The sequence below is a fragment of the Rana temporaria genome, chromosome 3, assembly GCF_905171775.1.
Source record: "Rana temporaria chromosome 3, aRanTem1.1, whole genome shotgun sequence".
Taxonomy (NCBI): domain Eukaryota; kingdom Metazoa; phylum Chordata; class Amphibia; order Anura; family Ranidae; genus Rana; species Rana temporaria.
This window is the reverse complement of record NC_053491.1, coordinates 446,989,223-447,007,096: the sequence shown is the minus strand read 5'-3', so window position 1 is coordinate 447,007,096 and position 17,874 is coordinate 446,989,223. Positions and strand designations below refer to the sequence as shown.

The 17,874-nt window shown below is 45.7% G+C and overlaps 1 protein-coding gene across 7 annotated transcripts in view; it reads left to right on the top strand.

Annotated features, from left to right (window-relative positions):
* CACNA1A (calcium voltage-gated channel subunit alpha1 A) overlaps nt 1-17,874 on the top strand; it is a 301,437-nt gene that overhangs the window by 188,985 nt on the left and 94,578 nt on the right. For all 7 annotated transcript variants that reach the window (XM_040346583.1, XM_040346582.1, XM_040346580.1 and 4 more), the window contains 5 exons: nt 1,245-1,361; nt 5,078-5,143; nt 6,126-6,226; nt 8,038-8,188; nt 17,573-17,700. In XM_040346583.1, coding sequence (XP_040202517.1) covers nt 1,245-1,361; nt 5,078-5,143; nt 6,126-6,226; nt 8,038-8,188; nt 17,573-17,700 — 563 coding nt within the window. The remainder of the gene's footprint in view (nt 1-1,244; nt 1,362-5,077; nt 5,144-6,125; nt 6,227-8,037; nt 8,189-17,572; nt 17,701-17,874) is intronic.

Sequence of the window (17,874 nt, the reverse complement as noted above, 5' to 3'; positions counted from 1 at the left end):
GCTAGTTTACACTTGCTTTAAAACATGGCTTCGGACATGTTTTGTTAAAGTTCTCTGAACGTCAGTCAAAGCTCCTATCACTAGATACAATTGTTAGCTTATAGTCCTGTTTACACCTTGCTTTTGCTTAGCGCTTCGATGAGGCTTCGGTGGGGCTTTGGTGGAGCTGGGATGGGGCTTCGGTGAGGCTTCAGTGAGGCTTTGTGGGGCTTCGATGGGACTTTGGTGAGGCTTCAGTGAGGCTTTGATGGAGCTTCGGTGGGGCTTTGGTGGAGCTGTGATGGGGCTTCGGTGAGGCATCAGTGAGCCTTCGTGGGGCTTCAATGGGGCCTCGGTGAGGCTTCGTGGGGCTTTCATGAGGCTTTGTGGGGCTTCAAGCGAGCTTTGCCATAGACTTCTATGGAGGCTTTGAAGACACTTTGAAGCACCACTGAAGCTACATGGGGTCTAATTTTTGAAGCAAAGTCGAAGCACAGCAAAAGCAAGGTGTAAACAGGACTGTAAACTAACCATTTTATTTAGTGATTGGAGCTTTGACTAGCATTGAGAGAGCTTTAACAAAGCCTGTCTGAAGCCTTGTTGAACCTGAAGCAAGTGTAAATGATCCCTTAGTGTGGGTCCACAATTTGCATTGCATTCGGACCAAAATTGTGTAGGACCCTTTTCTTTTTGTCCCTTGACCCTCCTTTTAGTTTCTAAGGACCACATAAATACCCGACACTCCTAAAACTCCCTTATTGTATCCTCTTAGCATTTCCATAGCAATAGATAAACAAGATAATATTTCAGTGGTAACTTCAACTTTCACTATTCAAAAGGATTCCAAAACCCTCATAAGTGAGAAAACAAAGCACAGCGTCTTCCCTTTACCTGCCTTCCTCATTGGCAGCATTATGTCTAGTACAAAGTGACAGGTGCTCTTTAAAAAGAACAGATGAAACAAATAAATAAAATTATTGCTAGTAAGACTTTGAGTTCTTACAAATTTTCTTACTGGATGCAAGAGTTTCCACTCTTCTGTCCTATCTGTCTACGCTCCTAATTTGCAATATATTTGACCTCTTGCAGGAGGACGTGGGGTTTGCGGGAAAACGCAGGGACATTATGGTAGTTTGCTGCATTTACAGAAGTGTTCTTTTCTGATAATAATTTTATTTATTTATTTCGATCCGAAGAAGAAAATGAAAACGTGTCTTCCTGTGTTCACTGTGTTTTTTATGTCCCCTCCCATTTATGCTTTATAGGATAACTTTATCAACCTCAGCTTTTTACGTCTTTTCCGTGCGGCTCGTCTCATTAAACTTCTGCGTCAGGGGTATACTATTCGCATCCTTCTGTGGACCTTCGTCCAGTCCTTCAAGGTCTGTACATGTCAATACAAGAAATGTCTGAATATATGTTGTATATGATCATGTACTAGTGTTTGAATGCTTTGTAGTAATTGTTGGAATTTGGTCTGTAAGCCACAAGACATTTTATGAAACCCACAGAGTGCTGTAGATACTCATTAGAACTCTGTCTGGCACAAGTGCCAGAAATGGCGCTACCGTGTTTCCTCGAAAATAAGCCTGGGTCTTATATTAATTTTGTCAGCCAAAAACACACTAGGGCTTATTTTCGGTGTAGGGCTTGCCAAGCAATGTGCTATCTTCCCAGTGGTTGCAAAATTACAAAATCCCCTCTATCACAGGATCCCATAATGGGCTACGGCTGCAGCACTGAAAGTGTATCAAACCAAAAATAGTCACAGTAGGGGGGTAATGCTGCGCTGTATAGGGTGAGTGGAAAGGGACTAAGTGAATATAACTAGTATTAAGAAATAGTGATCAGTCAATCAAATGTAAAACATGTAGGACATATGTTAAAACGAATAAAACATATGTAACACTCAAACAAATATAAAGCCAAAATAAATAAAACTTAAGAAGATAAAGTGCTGAGTGCAATTGAGCAAAAAAACATGCATAACGAAAAAAAGTTCTCAAATAGAATGTTGTATTCAAAAAATCTTCAATATTGCAACAATGTATAAACTTCAGTATTTATGTGAAAACAGCAACATAAAGTGCCAGTGCTGATGTGTCAAGTTGCCAACGTGAATATCAAATAGGAAAGTGCTCCTTTTCCCCTTGTGATTAGTGAGGATGTCCCCTTACCTTACTGCTGTAAGGTAACAGCATATAAAGATCTTTCTAGGTACAATCGGCATACACTCCAGCTGTTTCCTGGTGAGGCGTCTCTTGATACGTTTAACCTAGGTCTCTAAACAGAGTCTCCCTGTGGGGCCCCGTCTGATATATCAGCAGTGATCCTCACAAAGGGAGATACATACGCCAATAGTGTAGTAGTTTAACCTCCCTGGCGGTATGATTCTTTCAGAAAAAACATGCTGAAAGCGGTACCATTATTTGCAAGGAAATTTGGCGTTTTATATTGTAGGTCTGTAATTTTTAGAAATAACTCACTTAAATCTGACCAAACAAGATTCTAATAGGCATCCCGGGTATGACATTTTTTTTAAAAACAAAATTATAAATTATAATATAATAAATAATTATAAATAATTATAACAAATAATAATATAATTATAATAAAAATTATTTAATAATGTAATCAAATCAAAATCACTGAAATTTGCTCAGTTGCAGAATTGTCGCTGTCATTATTTTATTTTTTTTATGACGAATTTCCCCACAAATCGCTATCGCACAATTCTGCAAGTGATTATAATTTATTATCGCTGTTTTTTGCTGATCTAAAACTATTTTTGACATAAAGGGACACTTTTGGTTGCTATGGACAATCTACAGTTTGCAGGGAGAAAGAAACGTTTTTATTATATAAAATGACATGCATGACACTGGACAGACCACTAGGGACAAAGGGAGTGTGTTTTTTTTACATACAGTACTGTAATCTATAAGATTACAGTATACTGTATGTAAAGTGTTTGTTTACTTTTTTGAATTTGGCGCCGTTCTCCGTCCCCGTGCGTCGTAACGTCGCAGGGAATGGAGATCGGCGTCACACAGATGCACTGTGTGAATCGAGCGAGGTCCCGCTCGCTCACACAGCGCGGTGACATTGCTGGATCCAGGGACAAGGTAAGTAAACCATGCCTGTGGATCTAGCGAGGCAAGCCCGAGTCTGACTCGGGGTTACCGCTCGCAGCAGGAAAATCTAACCCAGAGTCAGACTCGGGAATACCGCCAGGCAGGTTAAAATATTTATTGATAAAAAAAAAACACAAATCAGGGTACTCACAATAAAGTGCATAAAAATCAGCATAAAACGAGCAGCATGCTCACACACGTCACCTCCGGTGCCTCTGGTGTCTAGACGTGTATTCGTCACGGTCACGTGACTTCATCAGGAGTGAAGAGGTTTGTGTCTAACACAGTACACTTGGGGTCTGGAGAGTGCCACAAACAAAGCCCAGTGCCCTAAGGTCACACGTCAAACAGGGCCTGTGTCTTTATCATGGTGGGGTCCAGGTAGAGCATCAAAGGCAGTGCTGGCAATCAGCTAATCAATAAAAATGCAAAAGGAGCTCCTTTTGCTCTACAGTGAACAAACAATCTTGAGTTACGAAAAAACATCTTCATAAAAAGGGATAAATGTTGAGTGAAATGAGTTTCCTTTATCCTAGGACACTAGCAAAATCCCGAAGCATGGGTAGAAGGGGTTTATACTGGCTGATGAATAGCTTTTGTTTGTTAGTGTACAATTCTTTTGTATGTGGCAATATAACCCACTTGTTTCAGAATCCTTCTAACGTCCCTTAAAGAATGATAAAGAAAACATATTAACTACAGTTTATCTAACCTCACTTCACAAATTAGTGCTGGATTGTTTTGGGCGGCATTTTACCTCTATTTCCTCGCCGTGACAGCACCCCAGACAGCAATAGTGGTCATGAATCAAAAAATAAGGGAAGGGGGGGAGCACTCACATTTGCCACATCCGTAAATTTAGAAGACAAAAAAGAACAGTTACTCGAGAAGCGGTAATTGATGGTCGGACTTTAGAGGCAAGATGGGAATATCAAAAAATATACATTTTATTACAAAAAATAGAAAATTTACAAAACAAATTAGTAAAAAAACATATAGGATATACGATATGGACAATATCCTCTGTGCATCGTCACCAATAGTGGTCACTCACAGTACAGTCATGGCTGGAACAGAGGCCCAAATTTAGTGAAAAACAACACAGTCTGAGTCAACTAACTCTCAGACTACCCTCTAGATCAGGGGTGGCCAACCAGTGGCCACATGTGGCCCACGGAGCCTTCTGATGTGGCCCGCGACCTCCAACTCTAGATTGGCGGCTTGGCAAGCCCAGATCGCAGGTTGCCGACCTCCCATACTGCGACATCAGTGTTGTGAATGAAGCTGGTGGTAAAGGAAGAAAGCGGCAGTGGAGCAGAGCCCCATAAGCCAATGCGTCCTCTACAGTGCCGGCTTTTACTACAGGCGGAGTCTATGGTAAAGTTCAGCTAACCCGCAGGATAGACACAGGTGCACTATGCTGAACTTGTGGTGTGGGTAAACCGCAGCACATCAGTGTGAAAGCAGTCTAAGGCCCTTTTCACATGAGTCCCCAATGGGACCCTCAATTCACCTCTACAGAGCGACAGATGTCCTTTTACGCCCGCCTACCTCCAATTCGAGAAAAAAAAAAAGACAGAAGGGAATTTGTCCCCTTCCATCTGGGCGAATGGGAGAGCCTATAGAGTAGCCGTGACCTGTCATCCACCCGCTCTGCTCATTGTGACCCGCGACTGGTTACCAAGTTGCTTAAGTGGCCCTCGCTCTTCTAAAGGTTGGACACCCCTGCTCTAGATTTACAGCAGCGCCGGCAAGAAAGTAGCAGGCCGCTACATGTACAATACCAGGTTGTCAGATGCAGTATTTGAATTGGCTGCTTAGCTTGCAAATAGTGGACCATGTATGTCAGGCTAGGCTGGGATGATCTGAGTAATGGGATCTCTGTGAACCTTCCTCAATATGAATGTTGGCTGATTTTGTATCTATTCAGCTAATTCTTACTGTCCCATTTTCTCGCTTCACAGGCACTGCCCTACGTCTGCCTTCTGATTGCTATGCTCTTCTTTATTTATGCCATTATTGGCATGCAGGTAAGTTCTACAATCTGTGTGTGTCTACTTATATACTAATATATTATATCCTAATATATCCTAACAGCAGTGTTGTTTACCCATGGCAACACAGTGGCTCATTCATTACCACCTCTGCCTTTCAGCCCTGGCGTATTAGGTTCTGTTCTTTGTCTGTGTTTGTTACCCACCCATATTGTATGCGGGTTGACAATATGGCATTGTGAGTATTTACTAAGACTGGATCAGCCACAGTCTAGAGCAGCTGTGTGTGAGAACCAGTCACCTTGCATCGGTCATTTTCAAAGATTTAGGCTACATTCAAACGGCGAGAAGAAAAGTAACCGCTCAGATGAACCAAGGAACTTTTACTCACTGGATCCAAACTGTGGGTGCCGGCAATGCAATTGATGCAAAATTGAAGAGAAGAAGCTGGGACAGCCGCACTACAAAAAACGTTCCTTTTTATTAAAACTGGTCACAGAACATCACACGCCACAGCAAACAATCAGGAAAAACTAACGCGTTTCGCACTGTGCTTGAGTGCTTATTCATAGCTCATGAATGAGCTATGAATAAGCACTGAAGCACAGTGCGAAACGCGTTAGCTTTTTCCTGATTGTTTGCTGTGGCGTGTGATGTTCTGTGACCAGTTTTAATAAAAAGGAACGTTTTTAGGAGTGCGGATGTCCCAGCTTCTTCTCTTCAATTTTACATTCAAACGGCTAAATACTTTCAGCCAGGGGCAGCTGCTGGTAAGAAACAGTAGATTCTTGCCTGCGTTTGTAAATGCTGTTTGCACATACTGTGTGGGACCAGCAGCAGCTGTCAGAAGAAATGATCAACAATAAGAATGACATCAGTGAAAACTAGATGCATACTATGGTAATTCCTCAAGACATGCTACCTGGTGAAATTACAGGTTGGGATATATATTTTATGGTATGGCATCATCTTTCTACATCCACTAAGACACCTTGGTATTTCTTTCCTTACATGGCAGGTATTTGGTAACATTGCTCTAGATGAAGAAGATGATGACACGGCCATCACTGAACACAACAACTTCCGTACATTTTTCCAAGCTCTCATGCTACTTTTCCGGTGAGCCTCAGAACTGTAAAATATAACGTTTGAATTCACCTATTTTGTGCATTACCTCTGCATTCTTTATATTCTCATATATCTTTTAGAATGATCTAGTTTTATATTCATTGTTGCCAAAATTATTTTTTTTGGGGTTCCAAAACTCCATTAATTAATGTGCGAAACCAGTAATTACAGTTTTGGTGTTGCAGATTTGCAATTACCAGTGTTTTTCGCTGCCCATTGTAAAATATATGACATAGTATTTATCAAGAAGAATTGTTCTACCAATTGAACCTGAAAATGTTGCCACTCTGAGAAAGCGAAGTGTGTCAGTTCAGGCAGTGGCAGCTGGTGCTCCATTCTTCTTTTTTGGCGGCGCTGTAAACAAACCCCCATTCCCAGCCGTCCCCCACCAGCCCAGCTCTCAAGGCCACCAGCCTCGCACTTACCCCATCCAGGCCCCAGGCGGCTTTGGTGGCTTCTCCTCCCAGCCTATCCAGTCACTTCTCCTCCCTGCCAATTCGGACCTGCTTCCTGTCCTGATTGGCTGGGAGGAGAAGCAGGAAGATAATAGCGAATGTTGATTCACTTTTGTCACAAGTGGGTGGGCTCAGGGCACGCTTCCAGGCTGTAATCATGTGCTTCGCAAAAAAAAAAACCCCCCGTAGAACTCTATGGCCCAGATTCTCAAAGGCGTTACGACGGCGCAACACCATTTGCGCCGTCGTAACTCCTCATCTGGCCCCGGGTATCTATGCGACTGATTCTTAGAATCAGTTACGCATAGATACCCATTAGATCTGACAGGCGTAAGGCTCTTACGCTGTCAGATCTTAAAAGCAATTTTTTTTCCCGCCGCTAGGTGTCGCATCGTCGTTTTTCCCGTCGTCTATGCAAATGAGGTAATTACGCGAGATTCCCGAACATACGCGCGGTCGACGCTGAGAATTTACGTCGTTTCCGTAGCGTACGCGACGCGTAAGGTTGCCCCTGCTATTAGGAGGGGCAACCAATGTTAAGTATGGCCGTCGTTCCCGCGGCGAATTAAAAAAAAAATACGTAGTTTGCGTAAGACGTCCGTGAATGGTGCTGGACGCCATTTACGTAAACGTTTAAGCAAATGACGTCGGGGCGACGTCATTTAGCGCAATGCACGTCGGGTAATTTACCCGACGAGCATGCGCAGTACGCTCGGCGTGGGAGCGCGCCTAATTTAAAAGGTGCCCGCCCCATTTGAATTGGGCGGGCTTGCGCCGAGCGATTTAACGATACACCGCCGCAAGTTTACAGGTAAGCGTTCTGAGAATCAGGCTGTAAACCTGTAAACCTGCGGCGGTGTAACGTAAATCACATACGTTACGCTGCCCAGGAGCAACATAAATGTATGAGAATCTGGGCCTATATGTCCAGCGCTCTGCATGGAGATTAGGGGCTGGGCGCATAGAGGGGTCCCTTATGCAGGGATTTCCTGTAATGGTGACCGATTTCCTCTGTGCTTTTGAATCCATCCCTTGCAGTCTTGTAAAGGCTGCGCTGATGCCTTTTTCCATCCAGTCACAAACCCTTGCAGACAGACCCGTGCAGACAGACATTGTACCATTGGCAGCGGTAGGCAACTTTTCATGTTAACATTCTCCTTATCAGTCTCAGTCTTTGGAAGTTTTAATAGTAACCTAATAGTCTCATGACAGTGGCAAAAGTGGGGGTTGGTTAGAGTTGTGGACGGGTTTGTGGGTCAGTAGAACTAGACTGCCAGGGTCTTTGATACAGGACATATACATATGAGCATGTTTGTATAACATCATGATGAATCTTTTATCCCACAGGAGTGCCACGGGAGAAGCATGGCATGAAATCATGTTGTCTTGTCTTAGTGGGAAGCCCTGTGACCCCCTGTCAGGCATTAAGGAGAAGGACTGTGGCAGTGAATTTGCTTATTTCTACTTTGTGTCATTCATCTTCCTCTGCTCGTTCTTGGTGAGTAAGAAGGACAATAACCCTTCATTTGTCTGATAACAGTAAGCTGAAATCTGATTGGTTGTTATGGGTTACTGCCAGGGCTATTTTTCTCAGAGAATAGGTGCAGGAACTCCTTCTTTCCAAGTCACCTCTTGTGTCCACCCCCTACCCACCTTCGAGCACCATTCCTTGGTTCCAACCCCTACCCACCTCCGAGCACCATTCCTTGGTTCCACCCCCTACCCACCTCCGAGCACCATTCCTTGGTTCCAACCCCTACCCACCTCCGAGCACCATTCCTTGGTTCCACCCCCTACCCACCTCCGAGTACCATTCCTTGGTTCCACCCCCTACCCACCTTCAAGCACCATTCCTTGGGTCCAACCCCTACCCACCTCCGAGCACCATTCCTTGGTTCCACCCCCTACCCACCTCCGAGCACCATTCCTTGGTTCCACCCCCTACCCACCTCCGAGCACCATTCCTTGGTTCCACCCCCTACCCACCTTCGAGCACCATTCCTTGGTTCCAACCCCTACCCACCTCCGAGCACCATTCCTTGGTTCCACCCCCTACCCACCTCCGAGCACCATTCCTTGGTTCCACCCCCTACCCACCTCCGAGCACCATTCCTTGGTTCCACCCCCTACCCACCTCCGAGCACCATTCCTTGGGTCCAACCCCTACCCACCTCCGAGCACCATTCCTTGGTTCCACCCCCTACCCACCTTCGAGCACCATTCCTTGGTTCCACCCCCTACCCACCTTCGAGCACCATTCCTTGGTTCCAACCCCTACCCACCTCCGAGCACCATTCCTTGGTTTCAACCCATACCCACCTCTGAGCACCGTTCCTTGGTTCCACCCTCTACCCACCTCTGAGCACCGTTCATTGGTTCCACCCCCTACCCACCTTCGAGCACCATTCCTTGGTTCCAACCCCTACCCACCTCTGAGCACCATTCCTTGGTTCCACCCCCTACCCACCTCCGAGCACCATTCCTTAGTTCCACCCCCTACCCACCTTCGAGCACCATTCCTTGGTTCCAACCCCTACCCACCTCCGAGCACCATTCCTTGGTTTCAACCCCTACCCACCTCTGAGCACCGTTCCTTGGTTCCACCCTCTACCCACCTCTGAGCACCGTTCATTGGTTCCACCCCCTACCCACCTCTGAGCACCGTTCCTTGGTTCCACCCCCTACCCACCTCTGAGCACCGTTCCTTGCTTCCACCCCCTACCCACCTCTGAGCACCGTTCCTTGGTTTTTACCCTCTACCCACCTATCAGTAATGGATACAGAACCAAGTATCAATTTGTGGTGCTAAGTAATTTGTATGTAATTTGTTAATGATAGGGAGTAAAATAGATCCCCTGTAGCCAGCAACAATGGAGCATCCTCAACAACATTAGACTCTGAACAGCTAGCAGCAATAGACCCCTCCCTCCACAGTAGATGTCTCCCAGCGACGATTGTCTCACAGTAGCATAGGAGCCCCCCACCAACGGCAACTGACCTCCCCAGCAACAATAGACCCTTCCACTGAAAAAATAGATCCTCTCCAGCAACAATAGATCCCCCAGCAGCCAGCATCAATAGACCCTCCAGTACACCCCAACACCCCTTACCATTACATACATTTAGAGCTAGAGGTGCCCCCGCGTTCCTGCTGAAAAAAAGCCCTGGTTACTGCGATCCATAGTCAGTATTTTGCCTCAATAAATACTCCATATGCAATGCCATCATCTAAAGTGGGTAAAATGCTGTTTTTGTTTTTAAAACACTTTTTATTAATTTTACATTTTTCTTACAAATATGCAAACAAAGCATTACACAAATACATATACAGGTATACATACCTATTGGTCAATATAGGTATTTGTGTCATGCTTTGTTTGTTGTAAGAAAGTGTAAGAAAAAATTTAACTTAATATAAAGTATTTGATTGAACAAAAAATGCTTGTTAAAATATTAAAATATACAATGTTTTAAAAGCCTATATAATAATAATAATAATAATAATAATAATAGTTATAATAATAATAATAATAATAATAATAATAATAATAATAATAATAATAATAATAATAATATAAGTACCACCAAGATAATTATTTTAAATTAGCTACAGGTAAGCACAGACAGCTACAGGTAACCACTAGGGATGAGCTTCGTGTTTGAGTCGAACCCATGTTTGACTCGAACATCGTATGTTCAACCGTTCATCGAATTACGAACGTTATGGGCCGTTCGCGCCAAATTCGAGTGGCGTGTCACGTCCCATAATTCACTGCGGCATCGCAGTGCATTGCTGGCTGATGATTGGCCAGGCATGCACTATGACCCGCATGCATGGCCAATCACAGCGCGCAAAAAACGGAGAGCCATGATTGGCCAAAGCCAGGATGGCTTTGGCCAATTGTGTCTCAGGGGGTTTAGTACACGCCCCACACTATAAAAGGTCGCCTGCAGGTCGGCCTTGTGTAGTGTGTTGTGGCGGTGGTTAGAGAGAGAGAGAGAGTGTCGTTTTTTCTAGGTAGATAGAGCAGGCAGGCTAGTCCGATAAAGTTACAGTGTGTAGAGGATATATATGCATCCCAGGTGTTGTATATATATTTATACACTGTATAGTTTAGCTAGATCAGCTCTTCCTAATTTACTGGCAGGCAGGTGATTGTGCTAGCTGCAGTATTCTAACGTGGTGTACTGCCTGTGTCCTCTGCAATTTGCACCTAAAGCTACTTGGTGTGTACTGCCCGTGTCCTCTGCAGTTTGCACCTAAAGCTACTTGGTGTGTACTGCCTGTGTCCTCTGCAGTGTGCACCTAAAGCTACGTGGTGTGTGTACTGCCTTTGTCCTCTGCAGGCCATTAGTATGTCTGGAAGGACAACAAGGAGAGGCAGAGAGTCACAAGTCGATAAAAGAGGGCAAGCAGGCTCTGCATCTAGAGGCAACAGTGCTGGTCGTGGACACGGTGCATCCTCATCAGCATGTGCCGTGTTTTCGGCAGCTGGCCATGTTGAGCCGCAACATGCCGAAGACTTGGTAGAGTGGATGACCAAGCCGTCCTCATCCTCTCTAACCCAGGCTCAGGGTACTTTGTCTGGCAAAGCAGCTGCCAAGGCGTCCTCTTCCCTCTGCTCAATGGCATCAGTAACTCCTTCCCTAGCCCCACCATGTCCTCCTGAGGAGTCCCCCGAACTGTTTGACCGCAGTGTTGGGTACATGCTGCATGAGGATGCGCAGTGTTTTGAAGGCTCCGATGATGGTACACAGCTAGAGGAAGGCAGTAACGTGAGCCCAGGAAGAGGGGGTGCCCAAGAAGGACAACAATCTGGCAGTCATGTTCCCCCAGCTGCAGCATACTGCCAGGTTTTCTACAGTGATGAGGAGGGAGGGGATGATGAGGTCACTGACTCTACGTGGGTGCCTGATAGGAGAGAGGAGGAGGAGGCACAGGCACACCCACTGCATCACAACGCAGAGCTACGCATGTGCAGGGCGCTGCTGTGTCTCAGCGTTATCCCAAAAGTTCTTTGGTGTGGGCCTTTTTTGAGACGAGTGCATCAGATCGCACCGCTGCTATTTGCAACATATGTCTCAAGCGTATCTCGCGTGGCCAAAACATCACCCGCTTGGGCACCACATGCTTGACCAGACATATGTCGACCTGCCATGCAGTTCATTGGCAAGCGTACCTCAAAGACCCACACCAAAGAACAATGCAGACCTCCCCTTGCCCCTCATCAGCTGGGATCTCCAACCCCACTATACCCTCAGTCCTCTCTGAAGCCTGCACTGATAGGACTGAAGGTGTAGAATTGGGTGTGTCACAGCCTAGTACATGCGGGCAATCTACTTTCGGTACACCGATGGCAGAGTGTACCAGGCAAATTTCCCTGCCCCAGCTGCTGCAGCGCCGAAAGAAGTTCTCTCCCAGCCATCCACATGCTTAGATAAATTGCTAGCACTTCAATTGCTACCTTTTCAGTTGGTAGATTCTGCCCCTTCCGTTAGTTTGTGGAATGTGTGGTACCTCAGTGGCAAGTTCCCAAACGCCACTTTTTCTCACGGAAGGCGATTCCGGCTATCTACCGGCATGTGGAAGGCAATGTCCATGCCTCGCTGGACAGGGCGGTCAGTGGTAAGGTGCATATTACCGCTGACTCATGGTCCAGCAGGCATGGACAGGGACATTACCTATCTTTCACGGCGCATTGGGTGACTCTGCTGGCAGCTGGGAAGGACGCAGGACAAGGTACAGTAGTGTTGGAGGTTGTTCCGCCACTACGCCTCCAAAATTCTACTTCTGGTTGTGACACACCTCTCTCCTCCACCCCCTCCTCTTCTTCTTCCTCTGTGGCCTCTTCCTGTGCTGATGTGTCCTTGGAACCAGCGGTGCTCCGTAGGCGTTCAAGGGGCTACGCAGGTACGCAGGCAATGAGATGCCATGCGGTGCTTGAGCTGGTGTGCTTGGGGGACAGGAGCCACACTGGGGCAGAGGTTCTGTCAGCTCTGCAGGGGCAGGCTCAGAGGTGGCTGATGCCACGCCAGCTTAAGCCAGGAATGGTGGTTTGCGACAATGGCACCAACCTCCTCTCCGCCTTGCGACAGGGACAACTGACCCATGTGCCCTGTTTTGCTCATGTCCTTAACTTGGTGGTGCAGCGGTTCTTGGGCAGGTACCCGGGCTTACAGGATGTCCAGAAGCAGGCCAGGAAAGTCTGTGTGCATTTCCGATGGTCAAATAATGCCAGTGCTCGGCTGGCAGACCTCCAAAGGGAATACAACCTGCCCAAGAACAGCCTAATCTGTGACATGCCCACCAGGTGGAACTCTACGTTGGCCATGCTGCAGCGGCTGCACACGCAGCAGAGGGCCTATAATGAGTATCTGTGCCAATATGGCAGCATAACTGGGTCAGGGGAGCTTGGTTTTTTTCCCCACGCCAGTGGGCCATGATCAGGGATGCATGCACTGTCCTGTCACTATTTGAGGAGGCCACGAGGATGGTGAGCAGTGACAGTCACATGTTGGAGCACACGCTGCGTGAAATAATGGATAAGGCCCTTGAGGCAGAACAGAGGGAGGAAGAGGAGGACTTCCTTAGCTCTCAAGGCCCCCTTTATCCAGACAGTGTTCCTGCTTGCCCGCCTATCACACAGAAAGAGGACGAGGAGGAGAATTGTGTCAGCATGGAGGTGGAGCCTAGCATTCAGCATCAGCAGCAGTCTTCAAGGGATCAATTACAGTCCCAAGAAACCCATGGACTTGTGCGTGGCTGGGACGAGGTTGCTGTGGATCATGTCGTCCTCAGTGACCCAGAGGACTCCGCACTGAATGCCTCAACAAACCTAAGTTGTATGGCCTCCCTGATCCTGCAAAGCCTGCGGAAGGATCCTCGTATTTGTGCTATCAAGGAGAGGGATCATTACTGGCTGGCAACTCTCCTTGATCCACGTTACAAGAATAAGGTTGTGGACCTTATCTTGCCGGCGCAGAGGGAGCAGAAGATGAAACATCTTCGGGAGGCCTTGCAGAAAGGTCTGTGTAACGTGTTCCCAGACACTGGGAGGTTACAAAATCCTGGTCCTGGACAACGTGTTGCTGAGGCTTCGGTCAGTCACAGAAGGAGTGGTGGAGAAGGTGGCCGTCTGACCGATGCGTTCAGACAATTTTTTAGTCCGCAGCCCCAAGGTATGACCGGTTCCAGCAACCATCGCCAGCGTCTGTTTTACATGGTACGGGAATACCTAGGGGCAAGATCAGACTTGAACACCTTTCCCACCGAAAATCCTCTGGCTTACTGGGTCTTGAGGATGGATAACTGGTCAGAGCTTGCACAGTACGCAACTGAGCTACTGGCTTGTCCTGCATCTAGCGTTCTTTCAGAACGCACATTCAGTGCTGCTGGAGGCTTTGAAACCGATTACAGGGTGCGCCTCTCCACCGACTCGGTCGATCGACTGACCTTCATAAAAATGAATCAGGCTTGGATCACCACCAGCTACCAACCACCTGATGCTTATGTAACTGAATTTTTTTTGAAATGTCAGATCCCTTCAAGACTGCCTATGCTGATGCTGAGTGACTATCCTGTTATGCTGAGTGACTATCCTTTTCCTCCTCAATGATCATGCTGATAGCTTGTAAGAACATTTTTGGTTCTGGGCACCGCCACCAGTGGCTAAGGCCCAATTTTTCTGCCCCTGTTTAACAGGGGTGTGTAATTACAATTTTTGATGCAATACTTTGCAGCGGGCTCATTTTTGCGCTCCAACTAGAGTATCTGTGAGGGGTTTCAGTGTTGTGGCACCAGCACCAGTGCCTAAGGCCCAATTTGTCTGTCCCTGTTTAACAGGGGCGTGTAATTAAAATTTTTGATGCAATACTTTGCAGCGGGCTCATTCCTGCGCTCCAACTAGAGTATCTGTGAGGGGTTGCAGTGTTATGGCACCATCACCAGTGCCTAAGACCCAATTTTTCTGCCCCTGTTTAACAGGGGCGTGTAATTACAATTTTTGATGCAATACTTTGCAGCGGGCTCATTCCTGCGCTCTAACTAGAGTATCTGTGAGGGGTTGCAGTGTTGTGGCACCAGCACCACCACCAACAAAGGCCCAATTTTTCTGCCCCTGTTCAACAGGGGCATGTAATTACAAATCTTGATCTAATATTTCACAGCAGGGCTCATTCCTGCACCCACCAAGAGTAACTGTGAGGACTTACAGTGTTGTGGCGCCAGCACCAAAGGCCCATTTTTTCTACCACTGTTCAACAATGGCATGTAATTAGAGTTCTTGATATAATAGTTCACACAGCAGGGCGTTCCAGCGCTCGCCGCCCACCAAGACTAACTGTGAGGGCTTACAGTGTTGTGGCAACACCAACACCTAGGGCCCAAATGTATGCAGAGTATATACGGCAGGCCCCTACTTTCAAACATCCAACTTACAAACGACTCCTACTTGCAAACGGAAGGAGATAACAGGAAGTGAGAGGAAATCTACACCTAGGAAGGGAAATTCTCTTCTGTAAGAGGTGTCTCCTGTCCACTAATGCTTTATCACCAATCCTTGTTTCGGTAAAAAAACAACATTTTCAAAAAATCATTTGTCATTGGGACAGAAAGTGAATTGCAATCTTCTGAACAGATGCACACAGACAGCAAAAAAATGTTACAGGGGTGATAACCCTTCTCTATGTTTTCAGAAAAGCTTAAAAATAGATTTTATGGCTGGAGCTACACTTTAAAAACGTACCAGTTCACAATTACAAACAGATTCTACTTAACAACAAACCTACAGTCCCTGTCTTGTTTGCACCGCCTGTATACTGCTGTTCAAAGTATATAGGGCCAAAGGGGCTGGTAATGACCTGGGGGGAGGGGGGCGGGGAAACCCATGCTATTTTTCTCAATGATTTTTATCCATATTGCAGGGACCAGACATTAAATTAAAGCCGCAAGCAGTTTTAAATTACTTTTTTCTTATAGTAATCTTATTTTGTGCAGGGACAGTTCTAAACATGTGCCACCTCACAGGCATACTATAGACACCCAGCAGGTACGATATTTAAAGGAATTTTTCTTTTTTTTTTTTCACTATAAGCATCATTAAAATCACTGTTCCAGAAAAAACAACTGTTTTTAAAACCTTTTTTGTTCATTGATACATGTTCCCTGGGGCAAGACCCGGGTTCTCAAACCCGTTTTCCGACAATAACTTGCATATTAGGCTTTAAAATTAGCACTTTTGAATTCGAACCTTCGAGTTCCATTAACGTTAATGGTGTTCTAAATGTTCGTGCCAACGGTCGGTCCGTTTGAAGGTTCTGGTGCGAACCAAACGGGGGGGTGTTCGGCTCAACCCTAGTAACCACGATCGCAAATAATAGCAAAATGACATTAAATGTGTTATACAGAAGTTGCCAATAACATTCATAATTTGCCAATATGAGACAATTTGAGGTAGCAAACTGACAGCTCACAGTTTACTTCTATAGGATCATGTGTGTAGGGGAAAACATAGTCTTCTCTATACTGGCTTCATTCTAAGTATAGTTTTCAAAAACATTTAAAATCAACCAAAACATTTACTTGTATATCCACCAATCTTTTTATTTTTCCCCGCTATTTATAATACATGTTAAAGTCGGGCAAAGCTGCGCCCCCTAGCTCAGTGGGGTTCTTCAACGTTTGCCAGGATAATTTATGACGGGCAGTCCCCCATACAAATGAATTCAGAAGGGCTTCAATAGATTTAAAGAGTCTAAGAGGCAAATAGACTGGAGCATGCCAGAGGACATATAGGAACTTGGGGAGGAGGACTGTCTTATTGAGATTAATCCAACCCATGACGCCGAGGGGTAATTTGGCCCATATCTGAGTTCAAGGCTTTAAGGTGTTGTATCAGAGGCTCTATGTTAAGCTTAACAAAGTCTTCCGGTGAGCCGGAGATTATGATTCCAAGATATTTCATGGAGCTGACTCTAAGGAGTGGGGAGGAGGCCTGGATCGCCGAGAGAACGCCTATATCTATGGGAAGGATCTGGGATCTTTTTATTTTTCACTTTAAAAAAATGTTTATTAAGATGAAAAAGGCCATCAAGGTAGCAAAGGACAGAAGCACATACCCTCCAGTTAAGAAATTGGACATGATTGCTATAGTGCTTTTATGCCAACAACTATGCCTTCATTGACCCATCTAATCTATTTAGGTAAACAGAAGGGTATCTTTATGCTGGGTATGACCCCCATGAGCTGAAAATCGACCGATTCAGCAGAACATGAAGGCACAATGGGGGAGATCAGACTGTTGGTATGGCAATCTGTCAGTTTTTTTCGTTCGACACGCTGGGTTGAACAAAAAAAAAACCTAGTAGTGTGTACTGGGCTCTAAGTAAAAAAAAAACAACCTAGGTCGGAGAAGCTCTACTTACAATCCAATGTTAGTACATTGATATCCCCTGCTGTGCTATTGTGTTCTGACAGGGGGATGGCCCCCCCGCCAGAACACTTCTATCAGCGCTCTCAGCCATTGCTGAAAGCCCTGATCAGGAGACGGTCGGCAGACCTTTTTTAGTCATGAACCTTTAGCAGAAGCCAGCTTCCATACACACGGGCTAAATGTCGGCCGGTTTCTATTGAACCGGTTGATGCTGGCCATCTTTTGGCCCATGTGTACCAGGCTTTAGTCTACATACACTGATTGACAGTCTATCTGCTGATTGGCTGAATAGGGTATCAGTTGTTGGGTCTATAGAATATCATTCTTGAAGAAAGAGATTAGGGATCTATTGTTTCTTTCTTTTTGTCACCTTCCTCCTAAATAATAAGATTGTACAGTTGTAAGTTGTGCACATTGATGCCATAGGTTAAAGTTTCTGTCCCTCTTTTCAGATGTTAAACCTGTTTGTTGCTGTCATTATGGATAACTTTGAATATCTCACACGTGATTCATCTATTTTGGGTCCTCATCATCTGGATGAATATGTGCGAGTGTGGGCAGAGTATGACCCAGCTGCCTGGTGAGTCAATTTGTTTACATTTGTTTACTTAATCTAATTTGTTTACACTCCCTAATATAAAACCAACAAGAAGGAGGGAGGGGGGTTACATGTGGCTTTGTACAATAAGATGCTAACCGGTTACATGTGGCTTTGTACAATAAGATGCTAACCGGTTACATGTGGCTTTGTACA